Consider the following 17095-nt stretch of genomic DNA (forward strand, 5'->3'; position numbering starts at 1 on the left):
CTGGTTAGAATGTTCCTTGCTGAGTGGAGGGGTGCACGGCTAATTTAAATGTGGGGATGACTTGGATTTTTCACAAGCCGAACATCTTTAGGTGTCCACTTTGCACAGAGAACCGCATTTGTAAGAGCATTTTGATCAATAAAAAGCTTTACATACCAAAAGTGCCACAAGTAATAAAGAAGCGCCAATATACATAAATAAGGATAAACTGAGCAGCGTTTTAGGAAGAAAACTAACAGGTTGAATTTAAATTAACAGGCTGGTTCTAAAGTGATAACAGGTTGGACTTTGGTGTGACACTCACACTTTTGCACATTGCACCTCTCAAGAATCTTCTACCTCTCTGCGCACCTCTAGTTTGTAAAGATATCTCCTGAGATCGGAGAGCAGGCTGGCTGGACCATCCAAGTGTACCAATGAAGAACCAATGTGTTTTTCTATGCACATCAAGAATGGTCCATAATTGATGCCCACTAAAGGCAAAATCATCAAAAAAGCAATTAAATTATAATTACCATATCAAGGTAATAATCTAGCTCTAATCAAGACCTGCTCTGAGAGAGTGGCACGTTGGGAATTTGACTGGGGCGGTACAGCGATCAAACCCTAATACAGGTCTCCTAAGGCAAGCTCAGGGAGGACAGAAACCTCACGTTGAGCAGGAGGTTACATTCAAACAAAATTAATAAATTGTGTTTGTCGTGTGGATGGAAAATATAATGAAAACTTTTTTATTCCTGATGCAATGTGAATGTTGTCTAGTAACTGATATCTTGGTTGCTTGCGTATTTAGTTAGCTTTGTCTTATAAGGTTATAATTTAGCTCTCTATGTTGTGGTCTATATTGAAGCAGATTTGTTTGTGATTTTAAAAATAAGTAGCACTGAGGGATAGTGGCAGGGAAAACTAAATAAAGTTTGCAATTTGTTAGTAGCTTTTCTGATTGATAATACTGTAGTTTGCTAAGTTATAACGTATTTCAAATACTTGTGTGCAGATTAACTGATACGCAGCGCTAGTAGAGCATGCAGAAATGATCTGCTGATCATGGAGATTATTCCCGCGAGGCACATAGCACTATTGTTAAACTTACTATTTGGAGGAAGTGTTCATCATAAAATTTGGGAGGGAATGTAGTTGGTTCAACTATGAGTGGTATGTGACCCTTATAATGAACATAGTGCTGTGAGGAATACATCCCGAAAAAAAATGTCTAAAGTTTAGTTTTTGGTTTTTTTTAACAAAAAAACAATTCTGCAAATACCTTGTTCATGCTTCTTCCTCATGAAAGTGTAACTGTCTGGTGCTATTGACAAGAGCTGTTGCTCACTTGAGTAGCTGTTTCTTTTCGGAACAGGGTGCATTATTCATGCTATCAGCTAGAACAGTGGATGAGACTGGCTAACACAGATGACACATGATTGATTTTTACGTGACCCATAAATGTTAAAATAATAAATTCAATAAAACCAGAATCATTAATAAATTATTGTTTTAAAATCAAAGTGAATTACAGCCAATTTGTGTCATTTATAATTAAAATATAGTTCACAAATATTCACAATTGCTTAATGTTAGCTTATTTTCAGAGTTTTCCCTTCTGGTGGTAACTTCTTGTGACATAATTATCCTGGCATTGTGACACACAAACACTACTTGACACACTGCTTGGGAATGACTGACCTAGAGCATTCTCTAGGGCTCCCTCAAGGGGGCAGTGTTATTCAACTGGACAGGCAACATTGCCCATGGCTTTAGTTGATGTCGGCTTTTGCAGGCTTTAGTTGGGTCATGTAACTGATTTAATTATGGATACCAACCTACTAGAATTAACTCAACCACTAGGCGGAACTCTATAGGCCCAATTCTGATCATCAGTAGGAAGATAACAAAAATACATGAAAGTGAACTTACTCCTTAAAGGCAACACTAAGTACTTGAAGCACACAGGCACATTAGTAAAATCACTTAAATTGTAATGGTTTTGAATGAGAAATAACACATGAGACGGAGTAAACATCATTCCAATTGTTGTCACTTCTAGTGGAAGCATGCAGTGTTTTTGTAGTGACATTGTCTTATAAATAACTAATAGTCTGGCTGTTTCTAGTATTATAAACTTGGGCTTATACATAGTGATTTTGTCCATTAGTTTGGTTGTTTTAGAACAGTGCATGGGCCCAGAATGTTCATGTGATTTAACAAAAAATCCAATCTGAATTAGTTGGCATGTTTTTAGGCTTACACATAAACCCACCCAGCCGATTAGTTCATCATCTGCACTGTCTTCAGCTCTCTGCGATCAACCGGATCTCTACAGTTTGAACCAATACATTTGTAGCCTTATTGGTCACCAATCCAGTTGTTCAGCAATTGAGACAAACAACCAGTCGTCAATTTTAGCCCAATTATACTGATTGACCACGATGTACAAGCTCTGATATGGAATTTGCAACCTATCACACCATGGCTTTACACTGATAAGAAAATTATTTGGCAGTTTCAGTTTACATCACTTAATATAACAATACAATTAGTAAAAATGCAATTAGTGAGGATAACATGGTAACAGTTGCTGTTTCCAGACAGTAATATGCATGAGCAATCCTGTACCAGAAACCTCACTAAGTCAGTGTCCAGCACTGACAGAGGTAATGTATAGATACAGACGTTAAATAAAAATGAAAGATCTCGTTGTTCTAAATTGTTTTAACATCTTCATTTTGATCAAGGTTGAATGTTTTTCTCTTTTAGCGCAGTTAAGGGTTGAGTGTATACTTCATGGTCATGCAGTTCATAGTTCTGTTAAATTTGTCCACTGACTCATGAAGAGATCCGTAATGTTCTAGCAGTGTCTTATAAGTTCAGTGACCCCTAGATGCTGTTGGTGACGGTGACAGTGTAAAGCAGACTGCTGGGAAAGACAGTGTGCTGTATGCCACAAGACTGAATGCACTCTTGTTTTCATCAGTGGAAGGCTGAAATCAAAAGATGATGTACGGGCTGTCCTTGAACAATTCACCGCTTCCCAGTAAAAAGAAACCACATTTAATGCCTCAACTGAAGGCTACCATACAACATTCAAACTAGACTCACAGTCTAGTCATGCTAGGGTTTTAGTTTTCTACCATGTCAATGACTTGCAGTAATCTCGCTTTAGTAAACTTTATATATGAAGTGACACTGCTCTGGTGTGTGAGAAGGCTATCACAATATGAAAAGTATGACCAGGATACAATCTAACATAAGACGTCTGTTATCCACATGTCTCTATACAGTGTAGTATGAAACCTGGGCTTGGGGTTACCTCAAGGCTCTGCCAGAATACGTGGACCTATATATAAGGGAGTGTTCCTTATGCAGTCTGTTGGTGAAAAGATTAACTTTTTCAGAGAGTTGTCCAACTTCACTGTAATGAGTTGACAGATGAAGACATCTCTGGGCAATTGAAGAAATCCTGGCTGACCAGACGTGGATACCCCTCTAGTACCCGCACCTGTACTGGATCAAACTTCCAGTAGTATCGTCCACGCAGGAAATAAGCAAAACCTACAAAAGTCAGAAGATAAGTGTCACTTACTTATAAAAATGGCAAATTTAAAAAAAAAATCTTTAATATAGTTTTATAGCTGTACTTTTATTTGCAGTTGATAATAAATTAAGATATTCAAATGTTGTAAACACATTTGGTAAGGTTTGTAAACCTATAAACACATTTTAATGGATTGCAAAACCTTTTTTATAGTGGTAAATGTCACCTGTGCATTAAGAACTCCTGTTCAGAGCCCTTATTACAATTGTAACAATAGGACAGACAGCCTTACCCTGCTCATCCTGGAAGGCAGCATTGATGCCTGTAGGCACCCCTCTCCAATCACCCATACTGCGCGAGTGTCTACTGTCTACTCGACGTTTTTCGGTGTTAAAACGCCAATATTCTGCTCCTCTAAATAAGTATGTTTTCTTGTTCTTATCAGTGCCCCACAAAAAGGTTGCTTCAACATTGGGTACAGACAATCCAAGGTCTGATATCTGGAAGGGACCTGTGGCTTGTAGCTTTCCATCGAAAACCCAATACTGTGAACCTAGAGAAAATATACAGGAAAATTACAAGATTGCCACAGTGTCTAAAACGATCTTGCATGTCTCGCTATTGAATAATATACGGAAATATTAATGTTAACCTTAGATTGTCCAGACACATCGGCATCACATTACATAAACTGTACTTAATTATGGTTTTCTGATTTTGCTGGAGTAAAACTTGTAGACATTTAGTGGCCAATATTGAGATTCTATCAACAGGGCTTAAATTTCTTAATGAGGACTTGTATTAATAATATTTGTTTTAATTTGGTTTCATTCAACTATGTCTGGATATTATCAACAGAATACATTTTTGTTACTGTATTTAAAAATATATGTGGCTGTTTTTCCCTCTGCACCTTGTGCACCCTATGTCTGCTACCTGACTGTCAGTGCCCGGATCCTTTGCTCCTGCATATGAAGTATTGTGCCCTGGGGTTTGATGCTATATGGGGCAGTTGAGTGGAGGGAGTTAGTTGTGTTTGGAGCTGAAAGATGCTTCAGTATCTGCTGTGCCTTCAGGGCTAATATAACCCACTGAGGCTCCAGTGTGCAGACACACAACACAGAGCTAAGAATGCGAGGAGATCCACAGACCTGCCCTAGCTTGTATCATTACACTAATATCCACCGAAAGATGAAACCACAAAGGCTAAAAGCACCTCTATTTATGGCAATGTCTTCATCTGCTCTTAACTTCTCATGCCATAAAATGTAATAACACTCAATACTGTCACTCTATTACACGTGGAAAGTTACTCTGATTCAGCGTAAAACACAGCTAGAAGGCACAATTTTGCAGCTTGGCAAAGCCATGTTGTGCTGCAGGGGGTCACCTTTGAAATGTGTGGATAGATTTAGATTTGGAAGGAGGCACGTCCAAACTCAATTCTAAATTGCAGTGTAAAAATATAGCTGACCAGTATTTGTGTGATGAATGCAAAAGCAGCCACTTATTTTCCCTGCATGCAAAAAAAAATTGCATCTGCACCCCTTGCATTGCAACATGGTTTGTCCAGGTTATGTCCTTTAGCTGATTTTGCTCTTAACTCTAAATGATGGCAATTGCATGTAATTTACGAAATGATCACATATAGCTTCATAGTAAAATAATGTGTTCTAGTAGAATTGATTCCTAATAATGATTTTTTATCAAAGAAGCTGCATCCCTCTGGCTGTTGTTTAACAATCATTCTAAAGTAACCCTGCATGTGAGATGTTTAGGATTGTCATTGCTATAGTTGACTAATAGCTGAAGTGCTGAGTTCTGTACATGTGCATGAGATCTAAATCTCAGGATAGTTCCCTATTGTATTTACCATGGAAGAACCATATATTCCCAACAGAATCTTCCAATGCAGCATCCACAGACACAGGGATCCCTTTCCAGTGCCGAGAAGCCAAGGCTGGATAGCCACTCTGTAGTTTCCCTCCTCTCAGACGCCAGACGTAACCATGTCTGAAAAAGAACAGCTCTCCGCGGATTGTGGATACTGCATCAAAATCTGTGGAACAGGCATCTGGCTGCAAACGCAGAGGACAAACAAACACCATTGTTAATGAATCAACTGGATATTTATTAAAAAAAATTATGATAATAAGAATATATACAAAATGTCAAAGTGTATTAAACATTCGGAAATGCTTATTAAAATGGTTCACAGGGTGTATCTCACGCCAGACAAACTACATAAAATCTGTCCGTCAGAAACCAAATACTGTTGGAGAAATTGTGGGGAAATTGGTACGCTTATACATGTTTTTTGGAACCGTCCTAAGCTACAACCAGTTTGGGCTGAAATTTTCCAGCTAATTACTAAGGTCACTAAGGATGATTTATCCCCATCCCCGGCTATGGCGCTTTTACACCTATATCCCCCTCATCTTCAGTGTCATAATCACTATGTGGCTGGGCACATACTCATCTCAGCCAGAGCCGCAATAGCTCAAAGCTGGAAATCCCCCCTTGGCCTCATCTCTTACCAAAATCATCAGCAAAGTACAACACAGCTATGAGATGGAAACCATAGGGTTTAACTTCACCTCAAGTGCTTCCTCATCCCTGGTTAAATGGTTCACATGGTACGAATTTTTCTAAGGGTACAGACCTGTGTCTGCCACCTAACTCTCCTATGATGTATACCCCTCAGGACGGTAGATGTCCTGTTTTCAAAATGTATTTTTATGGTTGATTGGGTTTAATACGGCCAGTCTCAGACTCTTGCCCCCCTGTCTGTCTCCCTCCCCCTCCCCCTCCAAGTCTTTGTCTTATGTGTATTTGAATGTTTCTTGTGTTATTGTTTGTTGTTTCTTTTTTGATTGTTTGTTTATGGGCAGTTCTGACTGATTTATTGGATCTACATTATGCACTGTACTCTGTTGTAACTGCCATGTTTGTTACATATTCTTTTACTAAAAACTTAATAAAAACCCTTTAAGTTAAATTTTTTTTTACATTTTTATGATAGTTAATATCTAAAGGAGTATAGAATTGGGGGAGAGAAAACCAATACCTATCGCACAAGTGATGGAAAGTAATAACCCACTAATTCCTATTGTACAGGTAAATTCCTGTCAATGTCCATAAAGGGGTGCAACCTATTCACTAAAGTATAATGTTAGCAACAAGGAAAAGAGAGATTTGAGCAAGTGCACTGGTGCTCTCATATACACTCATGGAGGAGAAAACTGAACTAATTAAAACTTAACTTTTATTAGCTATGTAGATCAGCGAAATATAAAAATATGTATATCATAAAACAAATATGTGCTATTAAAATTCGCTGGATGCGCCAAAGGTCCTATATATAATATGATGAGACGGTTAATGAGCCCATATGTAGTAGATCTTAGATAGGTAAACAATTCCTAAATCTCTCTTTTCCTTGTTGCTAATATTTATTAAAAATACCAGTGACGGCAAATCATATTTAAAAGGGATCTATGATTATTTATGTTTGTCGTATGGATGGAAAAAATAACGAAAGGCTTATATTTCTAATACAATGAGAATGTTGGACTTTAGTAACTTATTTCTTCGTTGCATACACATTTATTTATTATGTCTTGCAAATGAAATTAAAGACTTTAAAAATATTTTTTACGAGTACCGATTTTGTTTAGTAAGAACCACAAAATATACACCAGTCCCAGCTCCTCTACTAAACAAGAGTCTAGTTTGAACGGACCATATTTTACCTTTGTATTTTTGAAGCATATAACTGTACATAAAAATAAAAGAGACTGTTTGGTGTGGAAAATACAAGGTATAACCTGTACCACAGATAGCTAATGATAAAGAGAAGAGGCAGGGGCAATGCACACATACAGCTAATGAAAGACAGAGGAGAGAGGAACCAGGTGTCTCTCCCAAATAACTCATAATTAACACCAAACATCAATTGCTCTATAGATGGGTAACATCAGTCTTGTATAAAGTTGTCTCCCAGACAACCCCTACACACTACACCAAATTACCTACATACAAAGTTATCTCCATCTCAACCATTGCCCTCCCAGCAGAAGCAAGAAGAAACCCCAAATAAGTCCTGTCCCTTCACAGGCCCTTAATAAGCTTCATGAATGTTGGCGTATAAGGTTAAAATTTGTGTGGCAGAATTTAAATAGCCTTTGCACTTATTTTAGAAATAGTTATTGGATGTACTAATTGTCAGTGAACCAGAGCATCGCACTACTTACAATAGCTCATGGCTATGGTTTGTTTATACACTTGGGGTAGCAGGGCTGGATGATACAGTCAGAACCTTCTAGGGGTGCTACTTGTAGAATTCTGTCAAGTACATTTATCATAAAGTTAAAACATAGTAGATGTGTCGAAGCCAGGTCATGGAAATAGATCCCCCCCAACACACACACTCCATTCACAACACATTGCACCTCCATAAACACTCCCATATACCAAGACATACCAATCTATTTCACATCTTCGTAGCATGTCGGGCAGGAAAGATCTGCCAGCTCACATCCCTTTATTCCCTTCCCTGCTCCTCACCCTAACCTACTCTTCATCCCAAAATCTGTGTCCCCCCAATCATTTTCCAATACCTTTCCCTTCCATGCCAGCCTGCTATTCAGAGCATTAGCTATCCATTCACCTACCACTGCTATCCTACTATTCAATCTTCCACACCATATCCTTCATCCACAAACTTATGACCTCCCCAATCTAATCTACCTGTCTCCACTTACTACTGCTACACTGCTGTGACCCCCACATTAACACTAGCAATTCAGCATGCAGTTTGGGCCTACCTGCATCCATTTCAAGTAGGCCCAAACGGCAAGATAAATTAGGAACAGCACCCTGGCCATATAGGATGTTAAGTGCCAAGGGTACTGTTACTAATTTTGCCTGTGGGTTCTGGCTGTTCATGGCAGACAGGTCCAAGCTGCGGGATAAAATAGTATTAATATCTAACACAATGATGGGATGTTGTATAAAATTTAGACTGCATCTTCAGCTTACGTGCATGGAATGAGGGTAGGCCCAAGCCACAGGATAAATTAAGTACAGCACCCCAGTTGTAAGTGTTGTTAAATGGTCAGAGTGCTGATTTTAATTTAACCTGCATATTCGACCAACTGTACAAGCAGCAGGTATGTCCAAAGCATTAATTAAATTAGTATGAATAACCACACCTCTCGCATGAATATACCCAATACTGTGGGCCTGTACTTCATTTAGACCTCTGCTTCGCCATTCTCACTTTGGGTGCCAGTTGACCCTAGTCTAGATCAAGTTGGTTGGTTCAGAAGTAGTGTGCCATTACATATTCTTGTAGGTCAATCAAAAAATTACTAGTATTAAACTAGAGTGTAGAGAGATTATTATTCCCAACTTTTATTATCAATGTTTTCATTTTCCCCTGTACCTCATGAGTCATAATTACAGCACAAAATGCCAGTGTGTATACGGAGTTGGAGGGTGACAAGGAGAGTGCATATATTTACATACTTTCCAAAATGTGCAATTTCACCTATTTTCCAACTGCAATAATCTGTCCTGAGTTACATAACTTTAAGATCAATTATTTCATTCAAATAATGTTATTAAAATGGGAAGACAAGGAGGAAGACAGAAGTAAAACCGCTGTTTGGTTGATGACGTCTACATTTGTGTATTATTGGGGATCTCTGTGCGTGACTAAAAGGTTTGCCTCTGTGTGGCTGTTGGACATTGTGGGAGACTATTTGCCCTGCTTCGCTTTCTCTCTCTACCTGTGTCACCAAGTACCAGTATAACATATGTCCATCCACATTCAGCTATACCAAATACCTTGTGTTTCAGTAATGGCACTATTATAACTTAAATACAAGTACACAATAGACAATAAATGGGTTAGTTTTAATCATTATCTTCATTTTCAACTCTTCGGTTCAAATAGGAGAAGTGTACTGAGTTAAATAAATTCACATGCTATTTAATGTTATGAAAATCCTTTTCTATACAATGCATCTATTTGATCTACACTGGGGATATACAATTAGCTGATGCAGACAGAAGCATTCTACTAACCTCCGCATAAGGTATCTCATTACTCTCAGGTTCTGGCTGGCGGCTTTCTGGCCTCAGGGTTGGAGCTGTGGTTGGAGGCCGAGGAGCTCCATATAAGTACTGGATGCCTTGTTTATCGTCTGCACTAAGACTGAGTGGATAGCGAAACGTGTAAAATGGAGACATCAGAGACTTGGCTACTGAGGAATGTTGCAAACCCAGCACATGGCCAAACTCATGAGCAGCTACTTGCAGAAGATCTGTTCCTGCAATGGATAATAAGATAGATAGATAGACAGATTTAACCTGAATATTGAGACATCTGCTAAACCGAACACACTAGTTGAGACTGCTAGTGTGATTCAATATGTTTTCTTCTTATCACTGACTGTGGAGATGTTGCATAAATAGATTTTCGCAGCCAATACATACCTAAACTGTTGCCAATGGTCCAAGCTTCGTCATAATCAAAATGTACATCCCCTTCACGGTGTGTTTTTGGAAAGAAAGCATGTGCAAGGATGCCCCCAGGACCATCAAAAGGCAAGTTGTCTCCATGCCAGTAACTGTCAAATGTAATATTCTAGGTTATGTCAACAATATTATTATTATTATTATTATTATCCTACTGATGCTCCTGCTGATTTAACTTATATATCTACTCTGACTGGGAGATCTGCTTCTACTTGTCTATTACACTGTATCTGACACTACATCATTATTTGGCATCAACACCATATATAGTAACATAAACATATTATGCAAAACAGAGCTAATAACAAGTACAGTAACTATATAGTGCAAAGAAAAATGTGTTAGCATAAATGTTAAAAATAATCTTCCATGAAAAAATAATTGCGTTTTTTAATAAATATTGGGTTTGTCTTGTAATCAATTTTGCCAAGTAAAAATGTCAGGTTTTACTATTTTATTAATTTTGGTTTATTATGTCTGCAGGTACACTGTGCCTCTAATAGATACTTAGGCTGGGTACACACTACAGTGTTTTAAACCGAGTATTGTGTCAATCACACGATAAACAACCAATCGGCCCGATATTGCATTAATGTGTATGCTCCAGTGATGAGTGAGGATCGTTATAAAGCACAGATCATCCTTTGATTTGATTGTTCAGCAGCATTATAAATCTTGTTCAGCTATGGAACAACATCCATCCAATCCTGCAGTGTGTATGCACTCACAATCAGGATCTCCATAGAGTTTACAGAGTCATGATCTTTTCAGCCGGTGGTTATGACAGTTAAAGAGCACAGATCTGAGGGTAAATCTTTTAAAGCATGTATAGTGTGTGCACATAAATCGGCATTTTGATCAAGCCTTTTTTTTGTTTTGCAGTCGTTGGTACAATTGTTGCAGATAACACATTGGTCGGAAAATTTTGTAATGTATATCTAGCCTTAAACAGCAGTCCATCTCACTTTAAGACAACTCTTCTGCTGGTCATACAAAGTTTCACCACGATGATTGGTCCAATCTTGGAACGGCCACATATCTATTAGATTTGGCAATATATGTGACCAAATATAAAAAAAATCCAGGGGATTGGTGCTTGGGTAAATTGATGGGATCAGACAGGGCACACTTAGGACCTCATTTAGAGTCGGACGCAAAGTCCGTTTTATGCGCATCGAACAAAAAAACACTATCACACATGTGCAGCAAGAACCATATCCGCCTGCATCTTGGACGTAATTAACCATTGCGACAGCTTGCGGCTCACTACGAAAGAATTGGCCGAACGCGGAATTGTGAAGGCGTGACCATGTAAGTAAATCCTAGTCGCAGTGAGGTGCAGACGCAACACACGTCAAAAAAGGGCTAAAACTGTTCAGCAGGAATTAGGTGGCGCAAGCAGTTAGCTAGCTGCAGGAACTGCTCGCAGCTCGGTAGGGTTACGAGTGGGATGCAACTTGGGTTGCTTGCCACTCATAATACCCTACGATGCAACTTGGGTTGCTTGCCACTCATAATACCCTACCAGCTGCGGCACACTCCCACTCCTACACTTCTTAGACGGACATTGCTTCAGACTCTAAATGAGGTTCTTAGTGTGGTTGTACGATGATGGCAGGAGCAATCAGATGTGTTCATTACCTGACCACATTTACAGTCCTCCTCATTCAACACTTCATATTTGTGAAGTACTATGTGCTACCAATTAGGTCTAAAGTTATGACCACAAAATTGCACCATGTATGGACACTTTTATACTCCATTTCCTTAACTGTCCCAGATCAGGTTACATTGTAGTGTAGAAAAATGTCAATGTGGTAATAGAGGTACCTAATGTTTTTGGCAAAGTGAAACATGACAAGTCACTAAGACTGGGGGAGAAAAGTTACAATAATTGCAGTCATAGCTTCCAATAAAAAAGCTATAAAAACTGACAACAGTTCTGGCAGTCCAAACAAAAGTCCTGACTGTTGGGATGTTAGGGCAGTGCTCTAGAATTGGCACTGTCTCACCTAAACTGGGAGGTAGTGACAAAGAACCCTTAGTTCTGGTCAGTTGATGACTGCACACATAAAGCCTGAATGCATTTACATCTAATAGTAGGATCAGCTGAACCTGTATACGTGAAACGTGAAAAATATTAAGAGGCACACAATGCAAAAGTGTAAATGTCAAATCAGTAGTTTTAAACCACCTCTTTCTTGGAATAAAACTATAAATGGGTGGAAACAGTTAAAACGTCATACAAACTTTAACCTACTTACACTTTAGGTCCACCACTTCATTAATTAATAATACACTGATATATTTCTGCTAAATACTGCTCATATTTGCCTAATTTGTGGCTTCAATTAATCATGAGAGGGTGGTGACATTGGAAGTGTCTTTATTACATGAGATACCAGGGCAGAGGTGTGTGCCCTGGGTGTCCTAGGTGCTTATCTTTCTGGTATTGCTACTGAGTGGTCTCTAGGGATTGCTTGAGACAATACCTGATGCTTGACGCAACAACAATATCATGTAGGAGTATGTCCAAGGCAAACTTGTGGATGAATGTGAGCGGAATGAATGTAAGCAGAAGCAGCATGAAAGACATGTTTGAGGTTACTATAGTCAGCAATATGAAACCCATGAATGGTTTGTATGCAAGAAAGTTGGTCACATAAAAGTTTTCTACCAAGTTTGGGAAGCTAGAATGAATCAGCTGAAGAAGCGAGAATGAATCAGCTGAAGAAGCGAGAATGAATCAGCTGAAGAAGCATGGATAGAATGAGTTACTGTAGCTAACTGATAATTAAAAGGGGAAGGTTACCTTCACTGCCTAGTCCCCCTTAATCTCACCAAAAAACAAAGATAGCAATAAATAATGTAATAATTGTACTCAGTCTTTAAAGCAACATTTGGTCAGAGATGAAACTCACAGTGCAAGGCAATGTTGTGACATACAAGCGAATCGTCACAGATAATCATCATACTGTTGCAACAGGAAAAAACACTGATAAATTACAGCAGCTGAAGTGCAAACAAGTAGCAAACATCATCAAGTAAGGACTGATCAATGGGCTGCGTCCATATCTGGCACCAACGTCTAGGACATAGGAGCCCTGAGGCAGGATTGTGACCCTTATCCTCTGCTTGTGGTTCAGTTGTTTCCTAATGTTCTTTGAAATCCTCTGCTGATTCTGAATTGCTGATGTCTGTAGATAAGGGAATTGGAAAATAGCTACTGGCCTTCCACAACCAAAGAATGAGCATAACCCTGAGTGGTGGACATCTCCTATTCTTAACCCTTAGGTGTATTATCCAGCATTTATGAGATCCAGGTTGACATTTACTTACAGTCAGGCATGGCCGATAGCTAAAGCACAGAGTCCTGTTACCTAGAGTCGTAGCAGCGGGCGCCTTTAGTAGCTGGGGCTCGATTCAAGTCCTTGAGATACATACCACAGTGTGGCGCTCCTTTACGAACTAGGCTTACAGTAGGAATAACAGTTACAGTGTATATTTCACAAATGTCGCATGGGGAAATTTAAGAAAACAACTGGCGAGGTGCAACCAGAGGGGGTCCCTGATGGGCTTAATCTTTATACACAGTGTCTAGTACCACAAAACTGGCTCCACATACACACATTCTAATAAAGGTCCTTTTATATTAACTATGGATGTAGTGTTCTTTGGAGTAATTTTCGAGATTTCAAAGAAAACAGTTAGTCATTAATCTGCAAAACTGCTAATGCACAGTGCTAAATCAGTTTTGGTCGAACATGTACTGCGCAAGTGTGCCTAAATTTTCATCAAAATGCATGAAAGTGTGGAGCAAGATGGCGGCATTTGTGGAAGAGCTGATTTTTGCCCAACCCGAGGGGAGCGGTGGTAGTCAGTTCAACATACTGACTATCCCGACATGGACTACTGCGACATGAAGATTCCGAAGACTACTACCACGACCTGAAAAAGAAACGACTTACCATCACCCAGATGACTTGATGGTACGACCCAATGTGTTGCCGACTGTGGAAAATGATGTCACGTGAAAACGCGACTCCTCTTAAAGCAGCGATGGACAGTCCGGGCTGCTATTCATCTTATGTAAGTATTATTTTAGGGGTTAGGGTTAGGAGTTAGGGTTAGGATTAAGGTTAACCTTACCCTTACAAGCCGAGTCCAGCTTGTAAAGGTAAGGTTAACACTAACCCTAACTCCTAACTCCTAACCCTAACCTTAACTCCTAACCCCTAACCTTTAAAATAATACTTACATTAGATGAATGGCAGCTGGGTCCATCCATCGCCGCTTTAAAAGGAGCCGCGCTTTGACGTGACGTCATTTTCCATAGTCGGCAACACATCAGGTCATCACATTAAGTCATCTGGGTCATGGTAAGCAGTTTTTCTTTCAGGTCGGGGTAGTAGTCTTTGGAATACTCATGTCGTGGTAGTTGGGGTAGTCAGTATCGTTAAATGGTATTACACCTGAGGGGAGGAGTTAGACATAGTGGAGGTATTTTTGCAAGATACTGCATTGATTTGTACAGCAAAGGAAACTGAAATTTCATGTTGTGTCGTATGATTATCAATAAAGAGGTCTAGAAAGGGCGCATCTGTAGGAGATGCCCCTCGCTGTGTATAGGGGCACATAGCTATTTCCTGCAAAAGGACTTGCATTTTGCACCAGTTCAGAGCTGACGGTCATCAGGTCTCGTCTCAGCATTTAATGGGACCTGGGGGTAAATGTATGAACCTCCGATTTCTGCAAGTCGCCGGATATCGGCGACTTTGCAGGTAAAATTTAAAGCGGCGATGTGGCTTGTGGCAAGTTTGCCTTTACAAGCCATGGCCACTTTAAGTTTTAACTGCAAAGTCGCCGATATAGAAATCGGAGGTTCATAGATTTAGCCCCTGGTTTTAATGTTGTACATTGGCAAAGAAGCGCACTCCAAGCAATGTAATGAAAAGCTTCACACACACACACAAAAGTGACACAGTCACTCTCATGATTAACTTAGGCCTTAAATTAGGCTAAATCTAGTAGTGTTTTAGGAGGAAACCTGAAAGGTTAAATTTAATTAGAAGAGCGGTTTTGAAGTTATAGGAGGTTTGACTTTGATGTGACGTTTACATTTTTGCACAGTGCATCTCTTCTGATTTTTCTGCTTCTCCACAAACCTAAGTGGACTGTTGCAAGAGCAGAGAGTAAGTGTGCACCTTGATGTGTGCTGGGCCAACCATCCAGGCACACGAGTATAAAACCAAAGTGCTTTATTGTGTGCACTGAGTGAGCTTTCTAGAGGCCCATAATATTCAGTAACAGTATTACATCTATGTATACAAGGACCACCTTATAAAAGCAGCTTGTTCATGTTACAAATTATAAGAAATAATGTAGTTATCCCCCTACCCGGGAAAATAAAAGGTGTATCGGAGGCCACAGAGGAGCTCTATGAGCAGTGTAACAGCTCTCAGTCTGTAACATCAGAATCTACTAATATCCTCACAGCAGGGGGGTATATTATTTTTTTTATATGTTACCCACTTAGTATTCCTTATAAAGATATATGGCTGCAATAGCATAGGTTATTAACAAAAGGTCCGCAGCGCCATACATGAAATTTACAATAGTATACAATACACAGACAGCAATGAATCATAATACATTACATAAAACATTATTAAACTAAACATAATTATATAAATGACCAGACATCTACTAATTAACAGACTTGGCAATACAGATCAAGTTATTTATTGGACAGTGAGTGAGAGTAATGGTAATGTCCAATGTGAAGTAGGCCTGATCGCAAGAAAACAGGGATAGTAAAGCAGGCCTAGAGGTACAGAGGGTGATGCAATAGTAGAAGATAACATAAGGACAGAGGGTCCTGAGAGCTTATATCCTAAAGAGAAAGGGAACACACAAATAGGGTGGTACTAGTTGGGGGAGCAGAATTGATAGCAGAAGCAAGGGAGTTAGGAGGAGGCCTGATAGGCTTGAATAAAGAAATGAGTTTAAAGGCCATGCTTGAAGCTTTATGGAGTAGAGGCAGAGCTTAGATTGAATGGGAGATTGTTCCACAGGTGAGGAGCAGCCCAGGTGAAGTCCTGGAGGAGGGAGTGGGAAGAAGTAATCAGTGTGTTAGTGAGGGGTGGTCATTGGCAGAGCGGAGGGGGTGGGAGGGATTGTGGGTAGAAGATTATGTTGGAGATGTAGGAAGTGGGGATTGCCTGAAGGCTTTATAGGTGAGGGTGAAGAGTTTAAATTTAATTCTGTAGTCCACAGGGAACCAGTGTAGAGACTGGTACAGAGGGACAGCAGAGATAGGTGGGAGAGAAATTAAATTGGACAATGGCATTGAGAATAGATTGAATAGAGGTAATGTGGGATTTGGCTAAGCCAGAGAAAAGGAGTTTACTGTAGGCAAGATGAGAGATTATATGAGAGTGAATAAGAGTTTTATTGGCTTCCATGGTGAGAAGGGCCAAGTCTTGGCTATATTCTGAAGGTGGAAGCGGCAGGATTTGGAGAGGGTCTGAATGTGAGGTTTGAAGGAGAGGAAGTCAAGTATGAGGGACAGAAAGGAGGGTAGTGTTATCAACAGAAAGAGAGACAGGGGAGTGGAGGGAGTGGGGGGATGAATAGGATATCAGTCTTAGAAATATTAAGTTTAAGAAAGCACTGGTATAGCCAAGATGAGATGGCCAAGAGACAGCAGGAGACATGAGAGATGAGGGAAGGGGGAGAGGTCATGGTAGAAAAGATAGATTTGGGTGTCATCAGCATACGGGTGGTACTAGAGCCCAAAGGAGCTGATGCGGTCACCAAGGGAGGAGGTGTACAGGGACAAGAGCAGGGTGCTAAGAACAGATACTTGGAGAGCTCCGATAGGTAAGGAAAGAGGGGAGGGGTAAAGGGGGTTAAAATTAAACATTTATTTAAAAAGTTTGGATCCAGAGATGGAACATTTATTATATATCTTCACTGCTGAATTAATGAAGTTGGGTTAGTTGAAATAATTTTTTTATT

At 39.6% G+C, this 17095-nt stretch overlaps 1 protein-coding gene across 1 annotated transcript in view; it reads right to left on the reverse strand.

Annotated features, from left to right (window-relative positions):
- Positions 1 to 242: 242 nt before the first annotated feature.
- The window catches only part of MMP11 (matrix metallopeptidase 11), a 35861-nt gene continuing 19008 nt past the window's right edge, over positions 243 to 17095 (reverse strand). Inside the window, exons 4-8 of the mRNA XM_075192534.1 lie at positions 10034 to 10167; positions 9623 to 9867; positions 5406 to 5610; positions 3825 to 4085; positions 243 to 3549 (exon numbers count right to left, since the gene is read on the reverse strand). Coding sequence (XP_075048635.1) covers positions 3407 to 3549; positions 3825 to 4085; positions 5406 to 5610; positions 9623 to 9867; positions 10034 to 10167 — 988 coding nt within the window. The 3' untranslated portion in view covers positions 243 to 3406. The remainder of the gene's footprint in view (positions 3550 to 3824; positions 4086 to 5405; positions 5611 to 9622; positions 9868 to 10033; positions 10168 to 17095) is intronic.

Source organism: Mixophyes fleayi, chromosome 1, assembly GCF_038048845.1.
Source record: "Mixophyes fleayi isolate aMixFle1 chromosome 1, aMixFle1.hap1, whole genome shotgun sequence".
Lineage (NCBI taxonomy): Eukaryota > Metazoa > Chordata > Amphibia > Anura > Limnodynastidae > Mixophyes > Mixophyes fleayi.